Source organism: Ursus americanus, chromosome 11, assembly GCF_024610735.1.
Source record: "Ursus americanus isolate L20-20 chromosome 11, mUrsAme1.1.p, whole genome shotgun sequence".
Classification (NCBI taxonomy): Eukaryota; Metazoa; Chordata; class Mammalia; order Carnivora; family Ursidae; genus Ursus; species Ursus americanus.
In genome coordinates this window covers 50,522,941-50,538,392 of record NC_142137.1, presented here as the reverse complement: position 1 = coordinate 50,538,392, position 15,452 = coordinate 50,522,941, and the positions used below count along the sequence as shown (strand labels likewise).

The 15,452-nt window shown below is 42.8% G+C and overlaps 1 protein-coding gene across 1 annotated transcript; it reads left to right on the top strand.

Annotated features, from left to right (window-relative positions):
* Nucleotides 1-782: 782 nt before the first annotated feature.
* On the top strand, nt 783-14,997 carry PERP (p53 apoptosis effector related to PMP22). Its single transcript, XM_045814762.2, has 3 exons — nt 783-1,176; nt 11,752-11,892; nt 13,513-14,997. Exons 1-3 carry the CDS (start codon nt 963-965, stop codon nt 13,737-13,739), a joined length of 582 nt encoding a protein of 193 aa, XP_045670718.2. The 5' UTR covers nt 783-962; the 3' UTR covers nt 13,740-14,997.
* The last annotated feature ends 455 nt before the right edge of the window (nt 14,998-15,452 follow it).

Sequence of the window (15,452 nt, the reverse complement as noted above, 5' to 3'; positions counted from 1 at the left end):
AATTGGGACAGATTTGTGATAGGGAGTGGACGGCCAAGGACGGGACCTGAAGATATCTGGCAGGCCAGATGAAGCTCTCCCAAGACTGAAGTGAGCATCTGCTAAATTCAGTGTGTTCGTGCATTAGTTGTTTATTGAACTCCCCGCAAGACCGGGACACAGTGCTAGCCACCAGGGATACACAGATAAATAAAACATGGCCTCTGCAGGCCAATAGCTCCAGACTCGGCGGGATGGGCGGGTACGTAAGCTGATAAGACTATGAAGTGAGGCACGGTACAAGGTACAACGAAGGTGGAGCCCAGGAGGAAGTGGCCCCCTCTGCCTAGGAGGGTCAGGGACGGGCGCCTGGGTTGCGCATACGCATTCAAACGCAGTGCAGCATTGACCCACGGGTACAACGTGAACACCCATCTCAAACTGCTTGAAACTTAAATATGGACTGTTGACAATCAGACCATTATCCGACAGCAGGGATTAAATATTTAGCTGGTTTGCGCGGATTAAAACGTGCACCCGGTGAGGCACTCAAGAAGAACCACATTTAGCGGGAGAGGCTCCAGGAAGCGGGAAATGAGGCAGTGGGGAGGCGAGGAGGCGCGCGTGGCTGCAGCGGGGCCCCCGGGCCCCCGGCCCCCCGGCCCCCCGGCTCCGTTTCCTGGCCGGGCGCCGGGCCCCAGCGGCTCCAGGCCCGGGGCAGGCGGGTTAGGCTCGCCCACGCCCCGTGTAACCCGAGCCCGGCCCCGCCTCTCCCCGCGCGCACCCGGGCCGGCCGGGCAGGTCGGGGCGGCGCGCCGTGAGTCACCGGACTCTAGGTGGGGCCCCGGCGCCCCGAGCCGCGTCCTCCCGGGAGCCGCCTCCCCGCGGCCTCTTCCCTTTTGTCGCGCTGCCCGCGCTGGCGGGCCATTCTCCACGGCGTCCGAGCCCCGCGCGCTCCTCTCCTCCGCGCCGCCACCGTCGAGATGCTGCGCTGCGGCCTGGCCTGCGAGCGCTGCAGGTGGATCCTGCCCCTGCTGCTGCTCAGCGCCATCGCCTTCGACATCATCGCGCTGGCCGGTCGCGGCTGGCTGCAGTCGAGCGACCACATCCAGACGTCCTCGCTGTGGTGGCGATGCTTCCATGAGGGCGGCGGCAGCGGGTCCTATGAGGATGGCTGTCAGAGCCTCATGGACTATGGTGAGTGCCGCCACCTCCGGGAAGCCCTCCGGGGTGCGGCTGGGCGTGCGCGGCCTTCGGAAACCGCCCTAAGTGAAGGGACCGAACTGGGGCAGAGGTAGTGAGTGATAGGGGGAAAAAAGTCTGTTTAGAGCTTAGATTTAGGCATCGGACTTGAACAAAAGAAAGCAGTAGCAGCTTTGAGTGGCCAAAATCAGGCCCAACACTGGACGAAAATGGCCCTAGTTTAAACTCTGTTTCGTGTAGGGTTTGTTGGTTACATGCAAAAGGGGATTTTCAGTCCCCGAAAAGGTTTAGATGAGGAAATATAATGAACAAAGTGTATTTTCTTGGAGACCTACTGAAATCTTTTACCATTACACCTCGTCCTGTGACTCTTGGTAAGATTAAAATATAAGTATTGAAATAGGTGCCTTCCCCAAGGTTGGTGTATTCGTTTAACTGGAACTAAGTGAAAGCAACTCTTCTTCCATTGAAAAAGCCCTTTCTGTCAAAGGGTTAGCAATTATGATTTCAATAGGGACTGCAGTATTTTTAAGCAGCAGGCTACTTCTTGATAGCTTTTGTTTTACGGGGTGTCTTTTTGACTTAAGTCCAGCATTGTTTAGAAAACTTACTTATTTTAATCTGATTTGAAATCTACACAGCAAACACATCTTTTACATCAGGAAAATAAAGCAGAGTCGACAACTCTAATATACTGCAGATGGAGTCTTTTATTTTTCCAGCATGGAGGGAGCCTGGGTGTTTTACTTAATATGCAGGGACTGGAGAGGAGCACAGTCCTGAATGCTGGTACCGCCTGCTTAGGGTAGTGGAGAAGAACAGCTGGGATCTATTTTGATTAGCAGTGTGTGCCTGGGGTGCGGGAGAGAAGGGTTTAAGTATGACCATAATCCGAAACCTAAAGCTAACTGCTACCGAATGAGGCCTTAGCAACTGAGTTTAATAGTTTTAAACTCAGAAAGAAGGCTACCCTGCCTTTTCTCATTCCCTGCTAGGACCATTGACTTGATTCTTTACTCCGAAGTGGCCCATGGCTTCCAAGCACACTGTTTATTTGTGGCTCTGGGGGCCCCTATCCCGAGCTTGGTGCTGTATCTTATCTACTGTGGAATTGTTTGGAAGTTCCCACCATGAGCTTTCCCGCAAAGGGAGGCATGGTCCTTATTAGCAGCTAATAAAATGTGAAGACTGCATGGAATTCCTGCTTTCCTTAAAGTCTGTGTTTTTCCTCTTTTAAACAGAGCGCCTGCCAGCGTTTCTATTATCTCAGATCTTAGGTTTTAAACGGGAATTATTTGAAGTAATGTAACTGTATCTTTTAGTGAAAATGCATTGGAGCTCAGCCTCTTGTAGAGGAACTTAATAGGACTGCTTAAACAGGTGTGTCTTTAAACAGACTTGATAATCATACTCAGAACAAAGCCTAGTACGGACCCAAAGAGTACTCTGCAGTCCCCTGCATGTGAAGTCAGGTTAGCGCACCTCGGGAAGAGAGGTGCTGGTAGAACCAGCAACAGTATGCTGGGACATGATCTGGCCTGCAAGGCTCTGCTGTGACTACAGCCCTCTTGTGAAACTCACACAATGCAGTTTTTATTTTTCTTAACTTGCAAGATGAGCTCACCTTCGTAGGGTGTGGTGCCTCCAGCCTCAGAATGATATAGTGTTTTGTATATGGAAGGGAATAAGCAGGTTTTGTGGGTTTAATTTTTTAATTAGAAGTCTAAAGCACTAACTCTTTTAATTGTAAAGACAACACTGACCCAGTGTATAAACTATGTTTCAAGTTGATGTAGAAATTTGTCTTTGGTAAAGTTCATTTTTCCAAGTAAAAAAAATCGGTTACTACCTTTACGATGCAGCAAGACTGATTTTCATAAGAGGGTGGTGGCTTTAACATCCCAATTAAGTTACGCCTATGACCTTTGCAAAGATAAGTAAGTGCCAATAATGTGTTAGATGCAGCTTTTGCGCAAGACCTAGAATCAAATCATGAATCCAGACCCGCTGTCACTAGGTGTCCATGGGAAGAAGAATACAGATGTTGAACTCCCCAAAGAGAGGTCCAGCTCGGGCTCCTGTGCTCAGAGATGAGTTGGAGAGTTTATTATACTTTCACTTCATTTTCTGCCATGGACTGTTGGCTAGTTTTGCTTCACAAATATTGAAATTGTGGATTCCTACACTGTAGCTCAATTTTCTAGGCATCTCTAACTCTGGAGATTTTCAGATAACCTCAGTAAGGCTTTGTAGAAAACAGTATGTTCACAGGAGATTTCTATAAAACGTGGTAAGCACACACTCCCACATATGTATAAACACAACAAGGAGTAAGGTGGTGGATGGCTCTAATTAAAATGATAATGCAGAGCATTGAGTGTGTATATACACTTTTTAAAAAATTCTTGGTATGTACTAGAGTGTAAACGTTGTGATTTACATTGTAACTATTAAGAAAGTATACCTTTTTATTACAAAGTGCTTGACCATCTCTTTCTATTAATTAATATTCATAACATTAATATGTTCATTTTGATATTAAAAACAGATTATTCCTGGCAAGTCTTGGCAATAATGCTAATAATAGAGACGTTTGTATAAAGGGAAATAGTTCCTTAGAAGTATGTAAAATACAGAACATTATATTCCCCATGGTTATTGAGTTTTTTAAAGAATTTCAGGTTGCTATATCACCTCATTTTTCTCATAAATGAACTCAATTATACACTGAATATTTGTTTTTACATGATATTAACAACTAAAGAAATACCCAGCTTCACAAATACTCTAATTTTTAAACAAAATCATGAGCATACAGAGCATGGAGAGAATCTCACATTTCTATTTGTCCAAACAGGAAAAGAACATTGAAATGATCGGTCACATTTCACCTATAAGTAAAATGCAACATGGAATTTGCATGCGTGTCCACGCACACTGTTTTTGTGCTGCCAGCACCCTTTCTTCCCCAGTTTTAAGGAAAAAATATATTAGGAGGATATTTTAAATATCAATGATACAGATTTCAAATCCCAAGCAGGCTCCTACTTGTCAGGGTGGAGACTGATGGTGATGAGTTTATGCGCCAAGAATGGCAGTGGGACTCAGTGTGGCCAAGTCAGAGTGCCTGCTTCAGCCCCGAGCTCAGAAGTACACAGCTTCAGCTTTACCAGATGCCTTTGATCACCACACAGTGCATTGAATGTGTTGTTTTTTGGTTTTTGGTTTTTGTTTGTTTTTTACGTGAAATCAGTCTCGGATAAGTCCAGGAATCAGAGTATTATATGAAATATTTTTAGATCATTTGGCCGTATGGTTCTTAAATGTACAGGAAATGAGAGAAGTACAAAGTGAATAGGTTTACATTAGGCTAAATGAGGCTTTTTGAGGCCCTTTGGCAGGGAGGCAGGGCGAGGTATTGAAATGTTATTATTTTATGAAATTAGGCATTCGTGGATAGACTATTCTTTGTGGGTGCGTGTTCATGGTTTTATACAGCAAAATAAAAAGTTGGCCACTCAACTGATTTTCATAATTAAAAATATATGTGTGTGTGTGTATGGATTTGTAAAATCCAGACGTGTGGGAACCAGTGACTGGCCCACTGGCTGCACTTAGCAGGAACCTCCTGGAAGCCTCCCTCCCTTTTAAGTGACCTGACTTGTTTTCTCCCTGCTAGCGGACACACGCTCCCAGGCTATAATAGAAGGGTGTAAGAGTGCACCTGTTCAAGCTTTCACCAAAGCCTGTGCTCATCAGCACCTCCCGTGACGAGCTAAGCCTCTTCCCTTTGTTCCGCAACTTAATTCAGTTCCCTGGACGCTGCTGTTTGTGTAAAACTACTTGTCTTACGCTGATGGAGCTCAAGTGTGCTTCCACGTAAATGCTACTTCCCAGCCCTCTTCATCTGACACACTTTTGAGGGTCTGTGAGGATAGCTCCCCGATTCCCTGCTAGTTATCATGTCTACGTTCAGGGTACAAATCTCCACGTTCACATCTTCCTGGGTAGCACGGTTTCCCCACTGAGACTTTAAAAGAAGACCATGAAGAGGTAACGTATCGTGGTTCTATAAAAACCCAGCAGTAAGTAGTTCTCATCAGGCTCAGTTTCAGGAGAGAACGCAGAGCATGTCAAGAATCTCACACCAACTGGATGCCATCCCACGTGACCCTGACCTTGCTTTACTGCCTTCTAAAGCTTCTTCAAAATTGCTTCTTCTGATGTAGATTTTTTTGCAGGCCTGTAACAAGTGGTCCTCTAGATTTTTGCTACTCAATGTGTCCATACCAGCGGCATCTGCATTGTCTGGAAGGTTATTGGACACTCAGTGTCTCAGGTCCCACCTACTGAAGCAAAACCTGAAGTTTCACAAGATCCCCAGGTGATTTGTAAGCACTTTCTGGTTTCAGGGGCTCTGGCCCGTGTTCCTGCAGATTACCTCCTCATTGACACGCCCCAGTCTTTTTGAATATATATTCCACCCATGTGTATCTTTATTTGTAGATAGGATCTTCTTAATTTTTTCACTTATGATTTTATCCAGTTTTCAGTTCTATGACATAGAGAGTCTGTTTGACATAAAGAACCCTACACAAACAGTAGGAGATCTGACAAAATCTCAGATTTACTAGGTAGGGCCTTCGTACTATTAATAGACGAATCTGTTATTCTGGAAAGGGACCCTACTCGAATTGGGTGGCAGGTTGGTGTCTGCTGGGCACTGAGTAAGGGGCTAGGCCAGACTGTTTGGTGCCCATGTGTAAAACTACTGAAGAATGCAGCAAATCTCTTAAAAGAAAAACTAACTTTGGAGGAACAGTCAGTCACAGTCTGCAAACATTACCCACAATACTAAACATATTAGTAGTGCTCTCGTCTTACAAAGTTTTTTTTTTTTTTCCCCCCACAAGCTTCAGTTTGTTATGGTTTCTCACTTGGCATTCAAGGTATTTATTTAGTTCTACTCTCTATCTATTTATGTATTTTGCTCCTTTCTTAGTCAGTTGACCTTACTGGTCTTTTCCTAGCTGTATTTGCCTTGTAACATTGTATTTTCACAAGCCATCACTGGAAAAAAGATACAGCATTTTTTCTGATACAAAAACTTAAAAGCATTTCCTAGGAAAAACTCAGAATTTCATTAGTGACCATTAGTGTTGATTTATAGTTGAATCTTTGCAAACGTTGGCAAAATTAGGTAAGCTGTTCTTCATCCAAATGGATCTTTAATGAATCTTATTCACAAGTGGATTTGTAAGGCTGCTGGTTTCTTTGATAATAGGAACTTCTCCAAGTGGCACTTAGAAATAAATTTAGGACATAACAGATCATCTATAGCACCAGATTCATCTTCCCTTAAGAAGACAGAACAAAGAGAATCCATTCCTGCACAGAAGCACGGCATCTGTTTACCCGGAGTACTGTATGATTTGTGGTCTTGGTTCAGAGAGTGCTAATTGACAACGAGAATCCTCCCTGCTCTCTATCACAGGCCACAATTAGGAAAGACACCATAGTTTTGAGCATAAAATAATGATGGAGGACAGACTTGTCTTCACAATAAAGATGGACATTCTGCCTTTGAAGTGCCAAGGACCATCTATCTGTTCAGTCATGGAAGAAGTAGTAGGATACGTTTTTCAAAAGTTGATGTTTTTCTGTTGGGGTTGGTAGATATGGTATAATTTAGACCATGGTATAATATAAACATATAAATAGTTCCCAAGAGGTTTGGATAAATTTGCAGTTATTAGGCTCATTCTGGGTAATTAGGTGAGACCCAAGGTACTTGGGGTACAGATTTATCTTATTTTCAAAAGGTACGTTGTGGAGATTTGCCACGTTGTAAGTCTACATGGCTGTCGGTCCCCTTCTTGGGCAGAATATTGGGCTGGGCTGACCCTGCTCAGACCCGGGAGGGGCCATCTCATGGTTTTATAGCAACATAGTCATTGATATGAGAAGGCAGGTTGTCTCACTGGTCATTCATCAGCCACATCTTCAAGACCGTGCCCAAATTTGGGTCTTCAGTGGTAGTTAAGTGATTCAGCGTGGGTGTTTCCATGCCTTAGGAGCAGGCTACATGCGTTCTACTTCCAGAGAAGCATTTCTCAAGACAAAATGCCACTTAATTTGCCATTTTGATTTTCCTTAGACTCAGCATTTTAAGTAAACAAGCCACGACTGAATTATTTCACATAACATAGGCCAAGTGCTTAAAATGGGCTATGTTTATATTTGCACTCACCTGTTGACTTCAGGTTGGGTGAACTGGCTTCCTATTTTCTTAATTTCTTTCAAGTCCTTAAAGCTCAGTGCAAATTACACCTCAGCTATCATGTGAGAGGAAGTAGTAATAGCAAAAATCTATGTTCATCTTCCCCAAAGAAATAGGAATAATTATTGATGTTCCTCTTCATAGCTCCATCATACGTGACTCATTTCACTACACTTTTAAAACCTTAATCTGTGACTGTCGAAGTTTGGTTATCAAACTATGTTCCTTGTTAGGAAGTTTGATTGTTATGATTGAAAATTCACACTCTGCCCTGCAGTTTCCCCTACGTTTGCATTCCTCTGTTCCTCTGCATGCTTCCGTAGGTAGGTCTCCTTTTATTGCAGTTTCTAACCTGTGAACTCAAAAGGAAAAATCAGTATCTGCTTCTTTGAATTTAATAATTGGATTTAATTGAATGTAATGATTGGCAGTAGCCATAAAAATCTACAGAAATGTGGCTGTCATTGACAGTGGGTCCCATCCTGAAAATTTTATGCTCTTGTTTTTAGCAGTTGCATCTGTTTTCAGAAGGAGATTAATCATCTCTCTTAGTTCTCAAACTTGAGCATGGATGTAAGAAATGTCAGTAAGGCGCAGATTCCTGGGTCCTACCTCTTGAGCTCTGATTCAGTGGGTCGGGAAGGAACCACAGGAATCTATATTTTTAATAAGCACCACTGATGATTTTGACACCGTGGCCTATGGGCTAGGCTCTGAGATGATCTGATTAACGTTCTTCTTTCCAAAGCAGGGTCCTGCTTCTCTGACAAGTTCCCTTACTTGAAGGACAGGGCAAAAGGGAGAATGTTTCACATTCTGGCTTTATTCATTTCTGTTTTAAAATAAAACATTTTTATTTTATCTTGCCCCTAAGGTCTCTTATTGATCTCCAGAAACCGCAAAAAGATCTGGAGGAAAGTAATGAAAATTATAAATATCAAATCAGGCCCCCTCATGCACTCTCAGCCTTGTCCTGCAGCGATACCAAGGGATAATTTGTGGGGAAACATGGTATTTCTGAAGCATATAAAAATATGGCTTTTCCTTAATAACCTATCCTGCCCCAGTCATTCATAAACCTAGAGGAAGATCTGGGAGGAGCTTGGGGATTGGAGAAAGCAACAGGGGAACTTAGTTCAGGTTTGTCTATAACAGATGAAGATGTAAACATTCGGTGGGTAACTGAGGAACAACGATGTGATGGTGCAGAACTGTGCAAATATAGGAAGAAAACGGAAAAACTCGAGGTCCAGGAGAAAAGTCATAGGTATACACGAGGAACTTCTTGAATGGTGAAGGCTGGAGAATTCCTAGCTCCCTGACTTTTCGCACAAGGGCTGTCATCCTCACAATCTTGAAAAAAGGCATTTTTCACCCCAGTTAGCAGCTGTGCAGACGATGGTGGCTAACTGGTGGCAGAGGCAGGGTAGAAATGAGGTCCAGCCAGCTTCAGAGGCCCAGCGGCCTCTGCTCTCCGATATCTTTTACTTGGACCAGTCAAATGACCTATCCAGAAGGGAGGATACAGTTGTCAGCCGAGCTGTGTTTGAGAAGGAGTAAAACCAGCGTGGATGTGCACATGACTCTCTTTTTCGAGTGCAATACAGAGGAATAGGTCAAGAGCGCATGTTTGTTCATCAAGGAATGAATGAATGGATAAAAAAAAAGTGGGAGATCCGTACAACGGAATATTTTTTGGCCGTAAAAAGTGATGGAGTGCTGGTACCTGCCAATACGGATGAGCCTGGAAGCCATTGTGCTAGGGGAAAGGAGACACTCACAAAAGCCACATGGTAGGGATCCCATTTATAGGAAATGTCCCAAATACGCAAATTGGTAGAGATGGAAACTAGATTAATGGTTGCTGGAAGCTGGAGGAAGGGGAGAATGGCGAGTGACCGCTAATGGATGGGGGGCTTCTTTTGGGGGTGATGAAGATTTTGGAATTGTAAGTGGTGATGGTAGCACCATCCTGTGAATATAGTAGAGACCCCTGAATTGTACACTTTGAAAGAGTGAATTTTATGTAAATTACATATCTGAGAAGAATCATGTTTTGGATTTAGCCAGGCTGGAAATCAAAGTTTGCCTGAACCACCTATCAGCTGTGTGGCTACAGACAGGTCACTTGAACTTTCAAAGCCTTAGTATATCCTCATTTCTAAAGAAATGATGATAAAGATTTTTTTATTTTTAAGTAATCTGTACGCCTCTCGTTGAACTTACAACCCTGAGATCAAAAGTCCCATGCTTCACCAACTGAGCCAGCCCGGCGTACCGCTTAAGAAATGATGATAGTATGAACCTTTAAAAGGTATTGTAGGGACATCTTGGTGACTCAGTTGGTTAAGCCTTGGACCCTTGATTTAGGCTAGGTCATGATCTCAGGGTCGTGAGATTGAGCCTTGAGTCAGGCTCCACTGTGGGCGTGGGACCTGCTTAAGATTCTCTTTCCCGAGGGGATCCCTCCTACATTGTTGGTGGGAATGCAAGTTGGTACAGCCACTCTGGAAAACAGTGTGGAGGTCCCTTAAAAAGTTAAAAATTGAGCTACCCTATGATCCAGCCATTGCACTACTGGGTGTTTACCCCAAAGATACAGACGTAGTGAAGAGAAGGGCCATATGCACCCCAATGTTCATAGCAGCAATGTCCACAATAGCTAAATCGTGGAAGGAGCCGAGATGCCCTTCAACAGATGACTGGATTAAGAAGTTGTGGTCCATATATACAATGGAATATTACTCAGCTATCAGAAAGAACGAGTTCTCAACATTTGCTACAACATGGACGGCACTGGAGGAGATAATGCTAAGTGAAATAAGTCAAGCAGAGAAAGACAACTATCATATGATTTCTCTCATCTATGGAACATAAGAACTAGAATGATCAGTAGGGGAAGAAAGGGATAAAGAAAGGGGGGGTAATCAGAAGGGGGAATGAAACATGAGAGACTATGGACTATGAGAAACAAACTGAGGGCTACAGAGGGGAGAGGGGTGGGGGAATGGGATAGGCCGGTGATGGGTAATAAGGAGGGCACATATTGCATGGTGCACTGGGTGTTATACACAACTAATGAATCATCGAGCCTTACGTCGGAAACCGGGGATGTACTGTATGGTGACTAACATAATATAATAAAAAATCATTATAAAAAAAAAAAAAAGATTCTCTTTCCCGTTCTCAATCTGCTCCTCCCCCGCCTCCCTCTCTTAAAAAAAAAAAAAAAAAAAAAAAAAGGACATTAAAATTTATTGTGAAGATTTAGTGAACTAATGCATGTCAAGTTCTTAGCACAGCGCCTGGCACAGAGCAATTACATGATCAATGTTAGTTATGCCCTCTAGAAAGCAGGTTGTATTGGAAGAGATTTTTGAAATCAGTGCAGGTTGCACAACGGGAATTATTGACTGGAATTGTTAGCCTGGGTATCATGGCTGTCCCTATTTCCACAGTCTCAAAGTAGGACAACACAGGGCTGGAAGTGCCATTCGGATTTTCAAACCCAGAACTCAATTTTCACTTCATCCTGATTGCTTTTAAGGCCCATATCCATCATTAAGAGCTCTTGTGCTATAAAGTCTGTATACTTCAGAAGTTAAAATTTAGACAAACAATGGGATATGTTTGTACCCAAACTTGTTATAAAAAATCAAAGCTTCTTTATAATTAAGTTGCTTTAGTGCACCTCTCTGCCTAATCCTAAGTACATTTTCAATGATTGCTTTGGCACAGAATCAAACATTAATACGAAACAAAGATCTTTTTAAAGGTATTTGAACCATTTCCTAAAGCGATAATAACTTAATTGTTCAATACCAAAAGTGTGGTTTATTTTGGTTGTGTTACATTAGAACTTGAGTGAACCTTTTATTTTATTTTTTAAAAGACTTTATTTCTTTATTTGAGAGAGTGCAAGGGGGTGAGAGCAAGAGAGAGCATGAGCAGGGGGAGGGAGAGAGGGAGAGAACCTTTTAAATATACCTATTTATATGGCCTCTTTATTACATGAGGAACAGTTGAATGAATTTTACCATTCATTTCAGAGACAGAAACTCTTGCCCCAAGTCAGAGGGGAGTAGGCATTACTACAAGCACTATGTCAGTGCCCTCCAAATGAATTGCCTATTCCTCCCTTGAGATGTGGAGATGCTTAAGTACTGTCAAAAAGACTATCCTTCCACCCAAATATAAGTAGTAAAAAATAAAAAAACCTCCTATTGATACTTTGACAGGTGATTTTAAAATTTGGTACATGTGTCTTATTAATTTCTTTTCTCTTACAGCGTGGGGAAGGGCAGCAGCCGCCATGCTTTTCTGCGGCTTTATCATCCTGGTGATCTGTTTCATCCTGTCCTTCTTTGCCCTCTGCGGACCCCAGATGCTTGTCTTTCTGAGAGTGATTGGAGGCCTCCTGGCCCTGGCTGGTAAGACTAAGTCAGCGGTTCTTCATTCGTACCTTCAGTAGACATCACGACAGTACTGTCCAATCCACACTCCTTGACAATTACACTTCCGATCTGTTGTCAAAAATGTGTCACCACAGGAAGAAGGAACGAAGGCACACACTTTAAGGTCTAGGTCCCTTTCGTCCTGTGTCTCAGATGGTACCTCACGTTCCCCGTCCATGTTGCATGCTGCTGTCTCTTGCAGGTGACCCTATGTCCAGCGACACCCCTACTTTGGGGGACCGGGGCTGACACAGGGCTGATTCAGTGCACTGTTTCCATAGCAGTCCCAGTGCTGGCCTCCTATGAGCCCCTTGCTGAGGGTGCTGGACTGTCCCTGAGCCATTTTACTTATGGAAGGAATGTTACAATCGCATGACATGGCGGGCCATAGAAAGGTTTTCTGCAGTGGAACAGGAGACCCTAGGAGGGGCCAGGTCTGGAACTGCCTTTTTGTATCATAGAGCTGATTCTGCGGGATGGGAGACTGTGATGCAGGTGGGTGTGGTCAGAGTGAACATTTATTAATGGAATACACCAACTAGGAATCTAGGAGCACAGCCGGCTGGCACCGCTAGGTGTAGACTAATGTACTTAATAGTACAGAGTGAAAATGTGTTCCTACCCTATGACTTGGCAACAGACATGGGAAATATTATGTGAAAAGAATGCAGAACAGAACAGAACATGTATATGCTCATTATAGCTTCATGGAGTTATGCATGTTCATTGAAAAAGAATACAAAAGTCCATTTAATCAAGTTCTTATTTTCTTAAGTTGCTTAAAATGTTAATATGGTTAATAGTAATTATAATAAGGTGACTCTTATGCCGAAGAGTTTAGAAGTCTTCTTGACCTGTGTTTTCTTTCTTGTATCCTCCTTACACTTCCCCATGGCAGGATGACTACTCCCCTCCTGTGTTTCTGTTCCCCCTGCCTGGAATGCTGTTCCCTCTGACCTCCATCTCTCCATTTCTATTTGTTCCTTAGATTTCTGCTTCTCTGCAGACTTTTCTGGTGCTTCTCTACGCTGATCATTCACATCATTGGCTTGTTGTTTCATTTAGTTATTTATTGAATGAATATTTCAATGGTGTGCTGTTAAACACCAATACTGTCAAATCTATGTGCGTGTGTGCACACACACGGTGTGTGTGTGCGTGCGTGCACACTGTGTGTATGTGTATATATTATTTTTGCTAACCCTGAAAATATTAACTGTGTTTGGCACAGGAAATACCAAGATGAAAAGATACCCTTCTGTACCACCCTGCTTTTGACTGTGCACCACGGTTTTGCACTTTTTACTTTAGTAGATGCAATGCTTACACAGGTCCTAAGGAGGGATTCTCTAATTGCTTTCTGTCTGTATTTTGTATATTCAGCATTCTGCTCAGTGCAGGTCTCCCTGACATACAAGAGTCAATAACTTGTTTTGGCTCATGATGGCTAGATCCCTCCAGTCCCTTTCATCCAGGGAGTGGATTTAACACTTACTTAAAGGCAAAAGTCCGTTGTGGAAGAGGGATTTAATCTGTTGTTCCCATGCATTCATTCATGTGTCCATATTCATTTTGGGATGTTTTTCTTCCCTTTAGCCATATTCCAGATCATCTCCCTGGTAATTTACCCTGTGAAGTACACCCAGACCTTCGACCTTCACGCCAACCCCGCTGTCACTTACATCTATAACTGGGCCTATGGTTTCGGGTGGGCGGCCACGATCATCCTGATCGGCTGCGCCTTCTTCTTCTGTTGCCTTCCCAACTATGAAGATGACCTTTTGGGCAATGCCAAGCCCAGGTACTTCTACACATCCGCCTAAGGTGGGGAGTGAGCAGAAGATCGCTGCTGCCAAGATGGATCCCAGAGCAAGAAACGGTCTTCTCCAGCATCCTTTGAACCCATTTTGTGGGCAGTGTTCATATCATTAAACCAGTCAATGCTAAAATAATTTGGGAGAAAGTATTTTTTAAATGGTGTTATAGTTTCATATTCATCTTTTATATATGTTTTATAAACAAAACTTATTCTTTTAATTAATGACCTATAATATGCTAATATTCCCTTATATCTATCCATACCATTTATACAACATTTGTAAAAGAATGTGAATATGAAACTTAACCACTGTATAAGGCAAAATGAGAAGGCTTCAAAGATTGGACTGGCATGATTGAGTTTCTGGTTTCCCCAGATGGAATGGACTGGGTCTATTAAGAGCCAATGAGAAGAGAGAGATTATTAGTAAAAATTGCCAGTGACCAAATATTCTAAAAGAAATGCAAAAAGTAAATATTTTCCAAGCCTTCACCTATTTAAAGAAGTGAAATAGTTTCCTAAATGCATATTGTTTGTGAGAATTTCTAACTAACATCCTAAGCGATTTTTTTTGCAAAGCTTCATCTTAACTTGATATGGCATCTAGGAAAGTACTCTTTCATAGCCAAAGCCTGATGCAGTAGTAAGGCCTCCTCATTTAGTGAAATGTTAACATGAAATTTTTTCTTTTAAAGCGGTTTATAGGGTTGGGGTGTGGGAAAATGCTGTATTAATAAATCTGTACTCTTTTGTGTCTATATGTTCAGGAACACAGTAGATGGATTGAAAGAAGAGCTGGGTCTAATTCGTCACGCTTATAGGCATGAATCGGTGGGTTAGTAAAGCATTAGGAGTGCCATTCCTCTCACAAAGTGACATTAAAACAGCCGAAGGAGAGGAAGTGGCTGGAATTGTTCGTCTCTGGTTGACTGGGCTCTAATCATATAGACACAACTTCTGGTAGATTGCAATTGTAAGCAACACCTTACATGTAGTTACAAACCTGGTCTTCCTTGGAAAAAGAGATATAAAATATCTGATATAAGACCTACGACAGGAGAATTCAGGGATGTGAGATTTCTCTGAACGGCAAATAGAGGATATATTGCATTGACTCTGATTTTTTTTTTTTTACCATTTGTACTTAACGTTATGAAAACCAGTTCATTTTATAGATCAAATTATTATTTTGTAAGTTGCAGAACAAGCAATTGCAGTTTTCACTATGAATTTTCCCCAATAAACCAGGTGTTCTAATCTTGTTTCTAGTTTGTAGTTTTTGGTCTTGCTTTTTCTCCTTTTTCAACTCTCGGGAAGGGACCTTTTAAAAGACGCTTTGAGGGGGCAAAATAATAAGAACATTGGGTAAAATGAAAAGTAGCCTTTTCTTAGTTTGAAGGGTCTTACTTATTTTAGGTTTCCAATAACAATGTTTGAAGGGACTTTCATGGATTCAGGTAGTCTGCTCCCTGGACTTCTTCCTCATGACCGGTACCCGGCACACAGACCCGTACAGCCTCTATCCCATGCTGCCATCAGAGGGAAATGGACTAAGAGACCTCTCATAGGTCCAGATGCCAGGGACCATTGCGTGGTTTAGCTGAAGGTTCATTCTTCTCCCATCTTCCTGCTTGAGATGGGATCTTCTTCCACTCAGGTAGTGGGGACAGCAAGCAGTTTCTTCTTTTCCCCTTCTCCACATTCCCAGCTGATCGTG

Excerpts from the sequence above, each read along its gene's own strand:
- PERP (XM_045814762.2), top strand. The coding sequence starts at position 963 with ATGCTGCGCTGCGGCCTGGCCTGCGAGCGCTGCAGGTGGATCCTGCCC. Across the intron at positions 1,177-11,751 it reads TCAGAGCCTCATGGACTATG|CGTGGGGAAGGGCAGCAGCC; the intron begins GTGAGTGCCGCC and ends TTTCTCTTACAG. Across the intron at positions 11,893-13,512 it reads AGGCCTCCTGGCCCTGGCTG|CCATATTCCAGATCATCTCC; the intron begins GTAAGACTAAGT and ends TCTTCCCTTTAG.